The sequence below is a fragment of the Eurypyga helias genome, unplaced genomic scaffold (assembly GCF_000690775.1).
Source record: "Eurypyga helias isolate BGI_N326 unplaced genomic scaffold, ASM69077v1 scaffold5517, whole genome shotgun sequence".
Taxonomy (NCBI): Eukaryota; Metazoa; Chordata; class Aves; order Eurypygiformes; family Eurypygidae; genus Eurypyga; species Eurypyga helias.
In genome coordinates, this window is record NW_010263613.1 from 76536 (window position 1) to 91148 (window position 14613).

Sequence of the window (14613 nt, forward strand, 5' to 3'; positions counted from 1 at the left end):
TCTCTATCCACTCTCCACCCAGCCTGTACTTGTGCTTGGGATTGTCCCGACCCAGGTGCAGGACCTTGCACTTGGCCTTGTTGAACTCCATGAGGTTGGCAGTGGCCCACCTCTCCTGCCTGTCCAGGTCCCTCTGGATGGCATCCCTTCCCTCCAGTGTGTCGACCGCGCCACACAGCTTGGTGTTGTTGGCAAACTCAAACCCACTGTCCATGTCGCTCTTAAAAAAGAGGAATATTTTTTTTTTTCCCTGGCAATGCAAGCTAACATCCCTTTTTTTACATTTGGGAACAGCTGAGCAGAGAGAGAGTAATTGTTTTTTGTCAGAAGTTAGTGAATTGCTACGATAAACTGCAGAACAGAAAGATCTGAGAACAGAAAACAACACTGTACTCTGCACTGCTGAGTTTTTCAGGCACTACTGACTTCACTGGATTAAGTTGCTATACAGATGGAATGATTGCAGTATGCAAAGGTGGATCTTAGTCTTAAAATGACCAAGAGTATTTGCCTCCTTCATCTTCCCTATTCCTATAAATGTGACTAATTATGGTGAAGCAGGTTGAGGACCCATTGAATGAAGTGAAGCATAATGACTGTCAAGAGTTAAGATGTTCTGTGTCTCTGTGTAAACAAGGATTAAATGCTGGGTTTAACTACAAGTTAGTTTTATTGCTCTCATTTGTTTTATGGATTCTTTACCACCCATTACTTAATTAAACTGAAAACACAAGCCTGGCTTTATCATTAGTCAGCCTGTGAGCAATTAGTAGGTGTCACTGAACCAACTCTTCGTGAGGCTTGACAAACATTCACTTTGGGGATAAGAATTGCTTATTGGATTTGGCTTGGCTATCTCGAAATCAATGTGTGCTGTCAGACCCTGAACAGTGCACTACTGCACAATATATGGACCATAAAATATAGGTTCAGTGGGCTTGGTTTGCTATTGCATTTCATCAGTGTTATAAACATACACCAAGGCAAAACCAGAGTGACACACAGTTGAATCAGCCTTCTTGTGCCCCATGGAAATACCCTGCTTCTTCGCAAAACTCTTTCCACAGAAAACTTTCTACATGATATCATCATATTTCTCCTTACTGACACTCTTTAACCCTTTCTTTTGGAGCAATAGCCAGTAATAGATGTGTTCTTTGATATCACTGGCTGTTATAGTATACTTTTTTTCTCTTTTCCTTTCCTTTTCAAGGATTTGTGTTTGTGTCTGTGTGTCTTTTTTTAATTCTACCCTGTAAACAATTTCAGCTTGTTGAGTGGAGTCACTGAAATTTTTGCTTGGTACTTTAAGGTTTGTCCTTCACTCCCAGCATTTTCCATCTGGGAAGCCAGAATCTGAGATCCCTCCTGTGTTTAATTTAGTCAGCCTTTCAGATTAGCTCACCACTGCCCGTGTGTGTGAGAGAGCAAATGAAACTGAGCACGAGCTTCGTGATTACTGTACCTAACAAGACTGCGGTTTAAATTTTCTGTAAGAACAACAGATTTGGCTTAGAGAAACATTTTATTCTTGTAAACTTCTCTACAGACACTGAGAAAAAGAGCAAACAAACAAGAAAGCCTTGAGTGTAAAAAAGGTATTGGGAACAGAAGTTTTCTCCTATGGGAGTTCCCAGGTGATAGGCAACCTGGGCTTGTTGAGCTATTTCTGAGACAGGCAGGCAGCTTGCTGAGTCAGTGCTCATTCAGTGTGCTTCAAGAATGGATTAAAAGCGGTGAAGAATATGCTTTGCTTCATCAATAGGATATTTTTTTTCCTGAAACTGTTTTGAGCAGCTTTGTCTAGAGGAAATGGAGACAACTGCCATTACCACATAAAAGCAAGACCACTTCCTCCAGGACAAAAGCCACAGGTATATGGGTCAAAACAGCAGCTGGAGGTTTTTTCAAATGTGTGAGCTTTTAATAAGCAGACCCAGAGTAATTAGAGAAGGCTTGCACCAGACCACCTGGAAGCAAGCTTCAGCTGTTTACCAATAATGATAAAGCACCTCTGCCTAACCTTTCTTGTTACAGGAATTTTACACAGCTTGATTTAATCCGGGCTGAGATAACAAGCCTCAGATATGAGGTTCTCTGGAGACTTTGTTGAGCTGATTTTCCAAATAAGCACCATACTTTTAATATTGTTGTAAATGCACGTTAATTACCCAGGAACGTTAGACGTATTTGGTAAAGATGGTTGTCACAGCAGTTGTTGCCATGCTACATGGTCTGTTTTGCATTTGGGTTTTTTTGGTATGACAATATTACAGAATAGCATACTCACTGTGGGGAGAAAAGAGACTATCCGCCAAGCCTCTTTCTTCCTAATATGGTGAAATAAAAAGCCTTGTTTTGAGCTAGCTGAAGTGCTGATAGAGTCAAAGTCCAAGGATCAGTCTGGTATGGTGTGTGAAGAGCACAAGGGTCATGGTCAAGATTCACACTGGGAGGGCAGGAAATGTTTAAATTCCCTGACCATGACTAAATGATGGGAGACAGTGATGCTATCAGGGGAAAAAGCCGTCTTCTCATCCCAGTACGTGTTTATTTCTAGACTGGCAAGAGCATTCCCTGGTGTGGGAGCTCTGGGCTGTGCTATATAGCAGATGTAGGGACTTATTTTCACAAAGGTTCATACTAAGCAGGGATATGACTTACCCAGTGGCAGCAGCGTGGGGGGCTCAGGCAGAGCCCTGGGCTACAGAAGAGGCTGGGGAGGGACAGGCTGCGGTGAGAAGATGAGCACCTGCTACATGCCTGACATCAGGCTTGGCATCTCTGCTTGCAGAGCACCTGACGAAAAGGGGCCCCAAATGCCATCAGAGTGCCAGTTTTGCCTTTTTCCTTATTTGTGTTCATTATCACCTTTTAAACAGAAGAGCACAGCTATTCACCGCAGTAAGCAATTGGCCAGTGGACTTGTTTCCCCCGTCCCCACCAGCTCTCAGCTGCAGAGGTGGGATTTTTCTGGCTGCTTCTCAGGGGTCCTGCTTCTCCGGGGCCCTACTTCTCCTGCTTAAAACCTCTGCTTGGAACAGTATTAACTCATGACATTTAAGTCCTGTGAGACTTACATATTTTCTTTTTCCAAGCTGATGCTGATGCAGGGAAGAGAGAGAGGTGAATCGATGAAAAAAACAGAGGCAGCCACTTCCGGACACATAATTCCAGTAATTACAATTTATCAGATACCTCAGTCATCTGAGGCTTTGTGAACAAAAGCCGACTGAAACGCTCACGTCTCCCCAGAGGGGGAGTTACATGGAAAGCACTCAAATAGCTTTAACCGCACTCGTGTCACAATTTCTTCTCAGGTTTGGTGCCTGTGGCTTGTTCTAATTATAACAAGGACAGTTTCAGCTCTATGTTTAAAAGCAAACAATCATTTGCTTTCTGTGAGGGACAGAACCACTGAAGGTAGCACTGCTCTTCCTGTAGGATGTGTCTCCAGAGCACCATAGTACATTTTCTTCTGCTGAAATACTGTCACCCATCAGCAAGCTTTGCTTCCCAGCAGCTGAACAAGAGCACATGGACACCTTTGGCAGCCAAATCTTCCTTATTACACCTTCCTGTGTTCAAAAAGGGGTGAAGGCCTGAGTCTTGCCTTTTTTTAAGCATTGATAATGTTCACAGATGGATTTGTCGTGCTCCATTGTTTCCATTGTAGCTCTCCAAACTTGGACTCAGACCTAACCCAGAAGGAATTGCCTGGGACCACCCAGATGAAGCAAGGAGGCCCCAGGAGCCTCAGGGAAGCAGCCAGCCCTTCCCTGATGAGGGCAGATACAGAAAAGGCAGCAAGCACACAGGAGTAAAACAATGTCTAGTCAGCTTTATTAAATAATATATTGTTTGTATGTCCATTACAAAAAGTTTGACAACGAGGGGAATACTGAAAAGGAAGTATCTTTCTTTTTTTAGTGGATTAAAAGTGATGCCTGTGGTTTTAAACAAAGACCTGTTGGCAGGATGATGCCATAAGGAAAAGGAAGAGAAAGGGAAACTGCATTTGAATTAATTCAGATAAGTGAAGGCCAGAAGACCTTATGACAGAATTTTCCATTAATTCCTGTAATCTAGCTCTCTGCCATAACTGCATTACCTCCTGACTCCTTTGTACAAATATTGTTGTGATTATTATTACTGTTTACTGTAACTGCTGTAATTACACTTGCAAAAGCTGCTTACAGTATTAAAGCCATAACAATGCTAAAGAGCAAAGTCAGAGAAGATTCTGTAGTGGTTATTTTATAAGACTTTAAATGAACTTGTGTAACTGTCTTCAGCTGCAAGAGTTTACAGTGGTAAAAGACAAGAACAAAGGCGTAAGAAAAAAACTATTTTGTTTTAATTCAATCACTGCATTGAAATTGAAATTTGATTTTTAGTGAATCATAATTCTTTTTGAACCTGTGATGAAAACCTTCTGTTTGGCCTAAAACATATTATTTCATTTCAAAGACACATTTTGTTAAGATTTCATTGATTTTAATTTAATTTTTGTAAAAAAGTTAGTTCTTTTTAAAAGGGTTTACAAATAAAAGGTAATTATACTTCTGCATTAAAATATTTCAAGTTTTAAATTCTTTTCTTCATAATATGCACATTCAGTGGAGCCAAGATGAGTTTGTAAAGTATTTCAGAGTCCCCAAATCTGATTATTTTTCCCCAAAGAAGTTTGAACTGAAGCATTTTAGCCTGTAAGTGAAAGAAGAAGGGACAGAAAAAGAAACTGAGGCATAAATAAGTTAAAATACTTTTCCAGTGTCCCATTGGATGCATTGCAGTGTTAGGAATAGAAATTGCATCTCCTGAGTCCCCCTCTAGGGTGTAAAATGGTAAAGGACATTAAAGAGAGAAATTATTAGGTGCAAAATAAATTTCCAGCCATAACTGCTATGAGCATCAGTGATCATGAAGACCACCAGAACTATGCACTTTGCCTCCAACATCTTGTTCCCTGCTCCCTCAGTGCAGTCACAGATGAAGCCTGTGTGCTCTGTCTGCATGGTACAAGTTAGCATGACAGAAAGATATTTTTATTGTCATCTCTATCTCTTTTCAGGAAGTCTCTCCCTCATTGTCGAAGAATTAACAGGATGCTTTCCAACGAGTCAACACCTCCTCCTGCATTCAGTCGCTCCAACTCACAGGCCTCCATGGACAGCACCTCCATGGAAGACTTCTGGTGCGAAGTGGAGAGCATCAAGGAGAACAGTGAAGATGGATCTGAAGAACCAACGCTCTTGGAGTTCAAACCTGCTGATGGTGAGCACACAACCATCACTTCTTCCTCACACCTTGACTTCGCTTCATCCCTTTAGAGATGTCCTGATTTCCCTCTTTGTGTCATCCAGTCTCAGCAAAAGTATTAGCCTGGGTCTATGATGGTTGTAGCTCTGCTTCTGAACATCACAGTCAATGTACGAGACATCACTGGAAAGAAACAATAATTCTGTCTGCTTTATGCACTGGGCCTGATAATTGACTTATGAAGAGAGTTTTTTTACACTGGTTTTATTTGTGCTTCAGGAGGACACATATGGTGTAATACAGAAAGAGAGGCACTAAATGAAAACTTAATCTGCACCATTAAGTAAACTAAACAAAAACATAAAAGGACAAAAAAATTTCATTTACCATTCTGGAATTTTCAATTTTCTGGCTTTTGGTAGGATAATATGCAGAAGTTATGAAAGTCTTGAAGTTTCTAGTTAGATATCATTTGGTGCTATCAGAAATTTGATAACTGAAGGTTTCTCTGAGATTGCCTAATTTAAATATAATTCAAGGATAGATTGGAGATAAGTCTGAACATATACATGCCTGCGTCATTCAGACTCCCCACTTGTCAAAATTCATTCATCACACAGATTGTGCTGAAGGTATTACTACTTCCTTCTGTTACCTTAACATTTTCGCCTCTCCTTTTTTGTAATGTATTTGGAAAAAACATGTAATAGTCTGCACTAGCTTGTTGCAATGCAGCTTTGTGTTAGATGGTTTGATAACCCTAAGAACAGCAGTTCTTATTTTTTTCTAGTTATGGCCCCACTTACAAATGCATTATATTATGCAACACAAAATACCAGGTGTTATTATAGGATGAAAATTAATTTCTTTTGCGGTCATGACACACTGGTTACTGCTGCAACCCCTTTGTGGATCATGATCACTGGTCTGATAACAACTGATCTAGGGGTAGATTTTGAAACACTGGTGTGTTCCTTACATACAATTATTAACACAATTGACGATGTATTTTTCTTACCTTGACGTGCAATGAGTTGTCATTAATTCTACTACCAGGAAGAAGGGTGAAAAGGGGGGAAAAGTACTACTTTATTAAGTAACTAATATGTAATTAGTTATGGTAAGCATCCCACACAGAGGTATCTATCTCCAACCATCTGCTGTTTCCATGGGGAACACCTTCCACTCCACTAGTTCACAGTAGGGCTCTCCTGGAAGCAAAAGGAGAAGACCTCCCTCCATTCATGAGAAATCTCTGTCTGCTATGAGGTAACCCTCATGGTCTGGCAGCTGAAGTCCAATCTGCACTTCCTTGTGCTGTCCTGTGGTCTCAAATAAAAATAGATGAAGCTGTAACATTGAAATTGTATGGTTATTGTTATGGGAAGGCAGAAAAGCAGTTTGACCTTATGGGGAAAGTTCCTGTCTGATCATGCTCTCTACCTTGGAGATACCAGAAAGAGATTGTGAACCTCTCAGTGTCTCCTTCATGCAATTGTCAGCACAAATTGGGTGTCCCTGACCTGTCTGTATGGTCAGGGGAATGTCACATATCTGTGAGTTACAGAGCTGAGTAAGTTAGTAGGACAAGGCAGTACAGGAGCACATTTTTCATGTTCTCAGAAACTTTTCTATCAGTTTCATAACTGCTGAGCAAAGTCTTCACAACAGTGAACTCTGCTGCAGTCCCATGCTACCCTTCCTCTGATTATACCTCATTACATTGCATTGATTTTTCCCCTCTGTCCTGAATTAGAAATGAGACTGCAAGTTAAAATGCAATACATCTCCACATTCTATTTACCTTCATACTGTTGTTTTAAACACATATATATTGCATACACCCCCAGACAACCAAGCGGTGCTTGTCCTGGTTATTAACTTCAGGAATATATTTAGTCTGGGATTATAAAACTTGGAAATGATAGTGAGTTCTATTAAGATTCTAATAGGATAATATTCCGTGCCAAGGATCAAAACACTGAAAATCAATGTGGAAGTCCTCAGTGCAAAACAAAACCAAATATTTTTCACCCTTTTGAGATGTCTTTGAGAGGAAGAGATTAAGAATCCTTAAGAAGGAGGCTAAAGGGTGATAACAGCCAGGCACCACTGATACTGCTGAAACCGTAATGACGTTTTTTGCCAGACCACATGTGCAAGGGGAAGACATCAACACACTTACCCTGCTGACATTAGTAACTACGGTCAAGAAAGAACAGAAGATCATAACAAGTGATACAAGGGATGAAAATGTAGGGGAAGAGGAAGTCATGGGGTATTTAAGATGTCAGTGATGTGCAGAACTGCTTTAACACTTGGTGTTACAAGGCTGGCATGCTGAGAGTTATTTGAGGTTATATCTGAAATTCAAAGAAAGGCACACCTCTTTCCTAGCAATCTCTATGAGAAAAAGAGAATTATCAACCAGAGGGAAACCTCTCGATTATCTGTTTGTCTTCTGGTGGAGCAGAATCAGTCACAGTATCAAGACCGTGCTGTATAAGTAGCTACCATTATAAAAATAATGTTTTGTAAAACAACACGTTTTTCTTTTAGCCCTTATTTTAAACCCATGTGTCATAAAATTTTGAGGTGTGGTTTTTTGGGGTGGGTTTTTTTTTTGGTGTGGGGGGTTTTTTGTTTAGGATTTTTGTGGGTTTGGTTTTGGGTTTTGTTTTTTTTTTTTTTTTTTTGTGATGCAGAAATTCCTTCTCTTTAATAGTTTTACTCCTCTGGTTGCTGTCATTAGTTCTTAGTCTGTTGTTTGTGAATAGTTGGAACAGGAAAAGGGAAAAGCCAGAGAAAACAAGTCACAGGGGTGTCTGGTAAGCAGGCACAATTTCGTGTCTGCTTTACTATTTTTCATAGCATCATGAAAGCCCAGTTTGATTAGAAACTAAGTTCTTGGAAAGAATATGTCAGGACGAAAGCCAAAATGAATATAATTTAAAAACTGGAACATTAATGGATGTGGCTAGAACAGTGGCACACGGAAATGAAAAGGGACCTTGTGAGAAAGAAGAGAGTATGGCAGAAGAATCATCAGTTCAAGGAGGGAAAGGAACAGCCTGCCATCCTACTTGTGGATATGGAAAGGATCAGAGAAGAGACAAGTTATTTCACGGGATACAGAGCTGGTCACACTCCATCTAACACAGAGCAGGGGTATTAGAAACATGGATTTTTGTAGAGCTTTGTAAAGAAACAATGCAGCTAACAATGAAGTCAGTGAAAGGCACATGAGTAACATGCTTTCAGTTATGACTGTAGTTCAGCCCTGTAATTTTCTTTTTTGTGTATTTACTACCAAATTGCAGCAAACTGGTATCTATCAATCTGCCTGCATTCTGGTGTCAAGAAGAGGCAATAAAGGGAGAGAGGAAATACCAGCCCGCTATTAAGACCAGTGCTGGGACAAGAACAATCAGTGCACTGACTAGCTGTTTTATAGAACATGCTGCAAATTAATCCATTTCCTGTTTGACATGTTTATTTGGAATACCTTTTCTTCAGTCAAAGCTGGAATGCAATTATTGTCTAGTCTCAAGCAACATATTGCTGAGCTAGGATTGTTCACAGAACTAAAATGAAGGCCCTCAAAATCTGTGTGAAGAGAGATTATAACAGACATTGATGTTTACTTCAAAAAGCAGACAAATAAAAAGGCAATGACAATGAAGTTTAAAATTACTAACTGATGTAGAGAAGGAAGACTGGGAGCTTCTCCCTGTCCTACAGTGACAAGGAATATTCATTTAATATAACAGGTAGCAACCTGAAAGCCTGTAGTGGGTTTGCATTGCAAGGTGGTTTTGTTTTTTTCTTTGGGGGTGAGGTGGAGGGCTGCAGGGGTGTCTTTGTGAGAAGGTGCCAGAAGCTTCCTTCATGTCCTATAAAGCCAGGAAAGAAAATACTTTTTCACACAGTGCATAATGTCACTATGGAACTAGTTGCCATGTTTAACCTGTTGAGAAGAAGGTATTGAACAGGATTTAAGAAGATACTGGTCACGAATCAAGATATCAAGAAATGCCAGGTGTAGAGTGCTAGCCAGTTTTCCATTACTGGAAGTCAGGATGATACCTAGTGTGCAAGGATAGTTATTTCTGCGCCTTCCACTCCTACCTGACCTTTTTGACACCTACCCCTACCTGACCCTTTTTCTTCAGTGAGCAGCTCTGGCTTTAAATCACCTTGTTCAAGCCAGGTTATTGGACTAGGTGGATGTCACACATAGTGTGACATCTTCACTAGGTATCTGATCACCAGCTGACTCTGGCATCTTAAATCTCAGCTTCAGTGTGTAAACACATTATTCTATTCTATACACCACTTCAGTTTGGTTTTTTTTTTTTTTTTAATTGTAATACCAATTTCATTTCCACCTGCCAAATGGTTTCATACAGTTCAACGTGGTGTAAGTGGTAATGGTGGGGAATTATGATCTTGAGTGAGGAGTTAGTTTTTAGCAACCTTGTTGTGTGAGGCTAGGCACTCCACTGCCTTCTTCACACGAGTGTGTTAACACAGACCCTCTCCTGTGCAGAGGCTGCCAAACAGAAAGTGTGTTGACAAAACTACATTAACTTAGACTTGTGAATTAAGAAATACTGGAAGCAGAGTCTTCTTGAGGTAAAGGCCAAGGCAGCGATCCACCATGCTGCCTGTCTTTCTGTGCCAGGCCTGGTAACACACTCTCTTTCTCCACAGAAGGGGAGCTGGAGGCAGAATGGCTGCAGGACGTAGGTTTATCTACGTTGATCTCGGGAGCTGAAGAGGAGGATGGCCAGGCCCTGCTGTCCACTCTGACCCGAACTCAAGCTGCCGCCGTACAGAAGAGGTACAACACCTACACTCAGACCCTGAGGAAGAAGAACAAGCACACAGTCCGGGATGTGCGAGACATCTTTGGCACCAGTGACTCTTCCGTAAGTAGCTAATGCATCCTATTGAATGCTTTTGAGCTTAATTTTTATGCAGTTTGCGAGTAGCTCGCCAAAACTTCTACCAGACAGGAGCCCTTTTCTGCTGACAGTGTAAATACAGCCAGTAGCGGTTCCTGACACAAAGTCCAGATATTTAATGCTGTATATACTAGGGTCATTTTGAGAGGAAAGGAAGAAACCAAACAAAATAGATGATGCACAGTTTTGCAAATAACTTGTAACGTAATGTTGTATCTGTTGCCAGCCTTCCTCTTGCAATCTCCTATCAAGACCAACATTTACTCCCTTATTTTTCGGAAATTGGTGAGTTACTCTTGGCAGCTATTCAGATTTTTGCTGGCTTCTGGGGACGCTATTTACTCAGCAGTCTCAGTGGTGAAGTAAAACTTCTGTAATGTAGCAACTGGGATTCAAATATGCATAAGCAATTAAACACCTGCCGGCATGATTGCAACTGGTACACTGGCAGTTACATTTCACTCCCTAGCAAATGAAAATCCATTAACTGTTCATTTGCTTCATGGCTTCAGAAATGATCATCGCCTCTGGTGGTTTCATCCACTTTTCCCTGAGGATAGCTCTAAGTGCACCAATTCCTATCCCTAGATTCTGGTGAATGCAGCCAGCTGTGCGAGTTCAGTCCAATGCTCAAAGCAAGGTGCATGACTTTACATAGGTCCCTCGTGATAACTTAAATGGGAGTCACCAATAAGCTCACAAACTCACCTTTGAAATTAATATTGAAGTTCTTGCCATTACAAAACTCCAGGAAACTCTTTTTGTTATGAAATTGTTTTGCCCTTTCCTATTTGTCCTATCCTCTCCGCAAAGCTTGGCATCCTGGATGAATTTAAAACAAAAAATTGGGAAACAAAATCATAGCTGCATAATTATATTAAAATTACAAAGACATAATGGTTGGGGAGTTAACTTACTTGTCTCCAATTTAAGAATTTGGGGTCTTTTGAACCACTTGCACACCTCCCACAAATATACCCAGAACCATCCAGTAGTTTCCTGTGGGCAGACTTTCCTGCATGAGAAATCATCAAGCATGTTGCATGAACATTAAAAATCTGATGGCACTTCTTATTAGATTAGCACACTTCTCCTGTTTCAAGTCTTTGTAAGCCTTAATGTGTTTAAAAATTTTAAAAATTATAATAAAGCTTAAGTTCAATAATAAATTCTTATCAGCCAAATAAATGTTCCCGTTCTCTTGGATGGGCACATTATTGATCTGGTTTTGACCTGCTTATTTCTCATCTCTGTTTCTTGCTTGTTAAAGGAATTAGGAATTTCAGAGCCACTGCCCTTCAAATCACTGTTTTACATCCTCTGCTGAAATTCAGCTTACTTACTAGTTCTGCATTGTGAAAGACTGAAAGATAAGCCTGAAAAAGTAATTAAGACTTCTAATTCTTCTTCCCACAAAAATGGGAAAAATGCAGTTCTGGAGGGTGCTTACTTAAATGTTAAACACAGGTAAAGGAATACAGCTGCAGAGCACCCCATCACCTCCCACCAATGAGCTGCAAAAGATATTGTATTTCTAAAAGCCTGCAAGGCTCCCAACACCCTTTGGGCATTCCCACTGATGATTGCTCTGTTGCTTATTATGGGATTTAGAAAGTCCATTCTAATTATCAGTTGCTCAGGGATAGACAGACTGCAGGGGGCGGATGTTGTGCCCCCACCTGAAGGTTTCCTGAGCAGTCCTTTGCAAGGGGGCGTCAAGGGAAGCAGTTCCTGAAGCTCTGCTGCCTCTTTGGGTATGGCACTACAGCTGTCCGTGAATCTTCGTGTTGAATCAGGTTGGGAAAGTGATCTGCCTTAAAAACAGCTCAGCCAAAAAAAGGAAGAGCAACAGGGGACAGGGAGAGGCAAATCTTTTCAGCACAGCCACTGAAGAGAGGCTGGTAAAAAGTTTGCTTGAAATGATGTGCAGGAGTCTTGCTTTCCCAACCTGCTTTTAGCTGGGAAGGGAAGAAGTAAACACATTGCAAATAGCAAAACAGCCCTAATTACTTCACGTAACTCTATAATCTTCCCCATTAGGAAGATGGATTTACACCCTCTTCCCAAAAACTTAAGCATTACAGGAGCCTAGAGGGATGGGTCACAGGATGGATTACCCTCTTCTGTGGCTAATGATGACAGAAAAGGCGATTAGCTCACTAGGGTCACCTGAGATGAGATTTAGAGGACCACTGAAAAGGCACAGATAGTTGTGACTGAGGGGGAGGGGGTAGCAGGGTGCAGAGAAAGAAAAGAAAAGAAAAAAGAAAGAAAGTATGATAGGTAGGTACATTTGCCATATTTTCTTTTCTCTGTTCTGAAAAAAACAATACCTGCTAGATCTTTTGAGGTCCAGGGCAGGAGTGCTCCCTCAACAGCCCAAGTAGAGTGAAATGAAAGAAAATGAAGCCACATTTCTATTTTTGGTTGGGTTTTTTGGTTGTTTTGTGGGGATTTTTTTTGGGGGGTGGAAGAAGGATGTGGGCTTTGTTGTGGTTTTGGTGTTGGTTTTTTTTTTCTGCTGGCCATGATACCTGAGGGCAAAATGCAGCACCACTCCAAGAGCAGTGCCTCGGCAGAGTTGCCTGCCCCAGCTGAGGTGCCTTGCTTCAGACAGGTCTCTATGGAGCATGATCGACTGACAGCCACGTTACTGAGATTTAAATTGGATGGTTTATTAATCACAGTGGCCTGATTTTCCTTACTGCATGTACCTCGCTGCTTCCATCAGGTGCTATCAGCTCTGCCAGTGCTCAAAGCCTAGAAAAATCAACGGCAGAATACAAAGTTGGGGAGGAATATTGATTTTTATTATTGGAGGGAGGAAATGAAACATCATGCTCATTAACAGCCCAACGCTGTATGTTATGAACAGCTAAAACTCCTCAAGAATTTTAGGAGTATTTGGCTTGAGCAATGCACGAGAAAATCATGTCCTAGTTTAAGAAGAATCACTAACTAACCCAGAGCTATTTGCATGAAAAGGCATCTGTGACTGTGCTCAAAAATATTAATATATCCAAAGCATGGGCAAGTTATATCCTGACTAGATCTATAAGACTATCCTTCTTTGCCTTTATTTCCCTTAGCTGCAGGGCTGACAATAGAATTTGGTTTCTTTGGTGCTCCGATAATTTGTTTTTACATCTTCTACAATGAGGGTAGCTACTAAAGAACTATCTAACTCATCTCCATCTTTTCCTTGTTCTTCTGGTTTCCTCTTCCCATTGGAAATTCCTGTGTACATTGTGCCAGTAAACACTGGGCTCATTTTTAGTACCGGATAATGAGAACTGTCTAATGAATCGCTTTCAGTCAGGATATGTGAAATCTTGGCTTCTCTGGAGCACCAGCCAAGTGAACAAAGCTGTCCCACTTTAGTAAAAGACACAATTTGACTCTTGGCCTTGCACATTCATTAAGACATGAGCTTCCAAATTTTTTTAATCATCATCTTTGTTTCCTAAAGAAATTATCTGGATGTTTAAAATTCATGCATTAAAAAGGTTTTATTCCCAGCCTTCCCTCTCTTTTATCACAGTATCCTAGGATTAAAAGAAAATGGGGAAATGGGTTTTTTGTCCTGTTCGGAAAAAATTTTCACAAAAGAGATGGAGATTTAGTTTCTTTTTACACTCTCCCTGTGGAGATTGGAAAATGAGACCAAGAATATAACATTTTTGGCTAACCCTGATATTGCACCTGTTTCACGTTACTCAATTGCCACAAGCTAGAGCAGCCTGCAGGCTCTTGCCATCACTGCTGGGTGTGAGGCAGCTCTCCTTGGCCAAACCTGGCTACTACAGCTGCTTCACTATTGATTTCACCTGTGTAACAAGGCGGGAAGGATCTCTTTTTGCTTAATGAGCTTGATTTACTGTAAGTCTGTTCTGAATACTGTTCGCAGGGTCAGGCATTTTGAGCAGTGGAAGTAGGTGAGCCAGTAGCTAATGTTTACCATTAATTTCTAAATCTGTATCTTAAGCACCAGAATAACTACTTCTATGCTTGATTTTTCCCAAATTCCTAAGACAAGTTTAACTGCCCCCTCCGCTTCCATACTCCCATTTGAAATGTATATGGCTTTTTTATGTCCTAATGTCTTCTGTGTAAATGTTACGGGATTTTATAATAAAAGCATCCTACAGTTCTCCTTTTAAAAAAATCAATGGTCCTTACAGTCTTCTGGCAAAGGAAGTCCATATGACTCAAATCCTGTTTGTTATCAAGTTTGCAGGCCATTGAACAGACTCTTAGGAGAGACTTTATTCATGTTACATTTCACTTTGTTACCCAAATAGCTCAGAGGATAAGATTGAATAAAACAACTCCAACATTATTTCAGGCTTCCATTTGGAAGATCTGCCTGCTTTTTAAATATCTG

General features: G+C 40.7%; 1 protein-coding gene across 1 annotated transcript in view; it reads left to right on the forward strand.

Annotated features, from left to right (window-relative positions):
• Positions 1-14613, forward strand: part of ARHGAP28 (Rho GTPase activating protein 28) — a 73595-nt gene that overhangs the window by 37593 nt on the left and 21389 nt on the right. Inside the window, exons 2-3 of the mRNA XM_010156097.1 lie at positions 5075-5277; positions 9976-10193. Coding sequence (XP_010154399.1) covers positions 5075-5277; positions 9976-10193 — 421 coding nt within the window. The remainder of the gene's footprint in view (positions 1-5074; positions 5278-9975; positions 10194-14613) is intronic.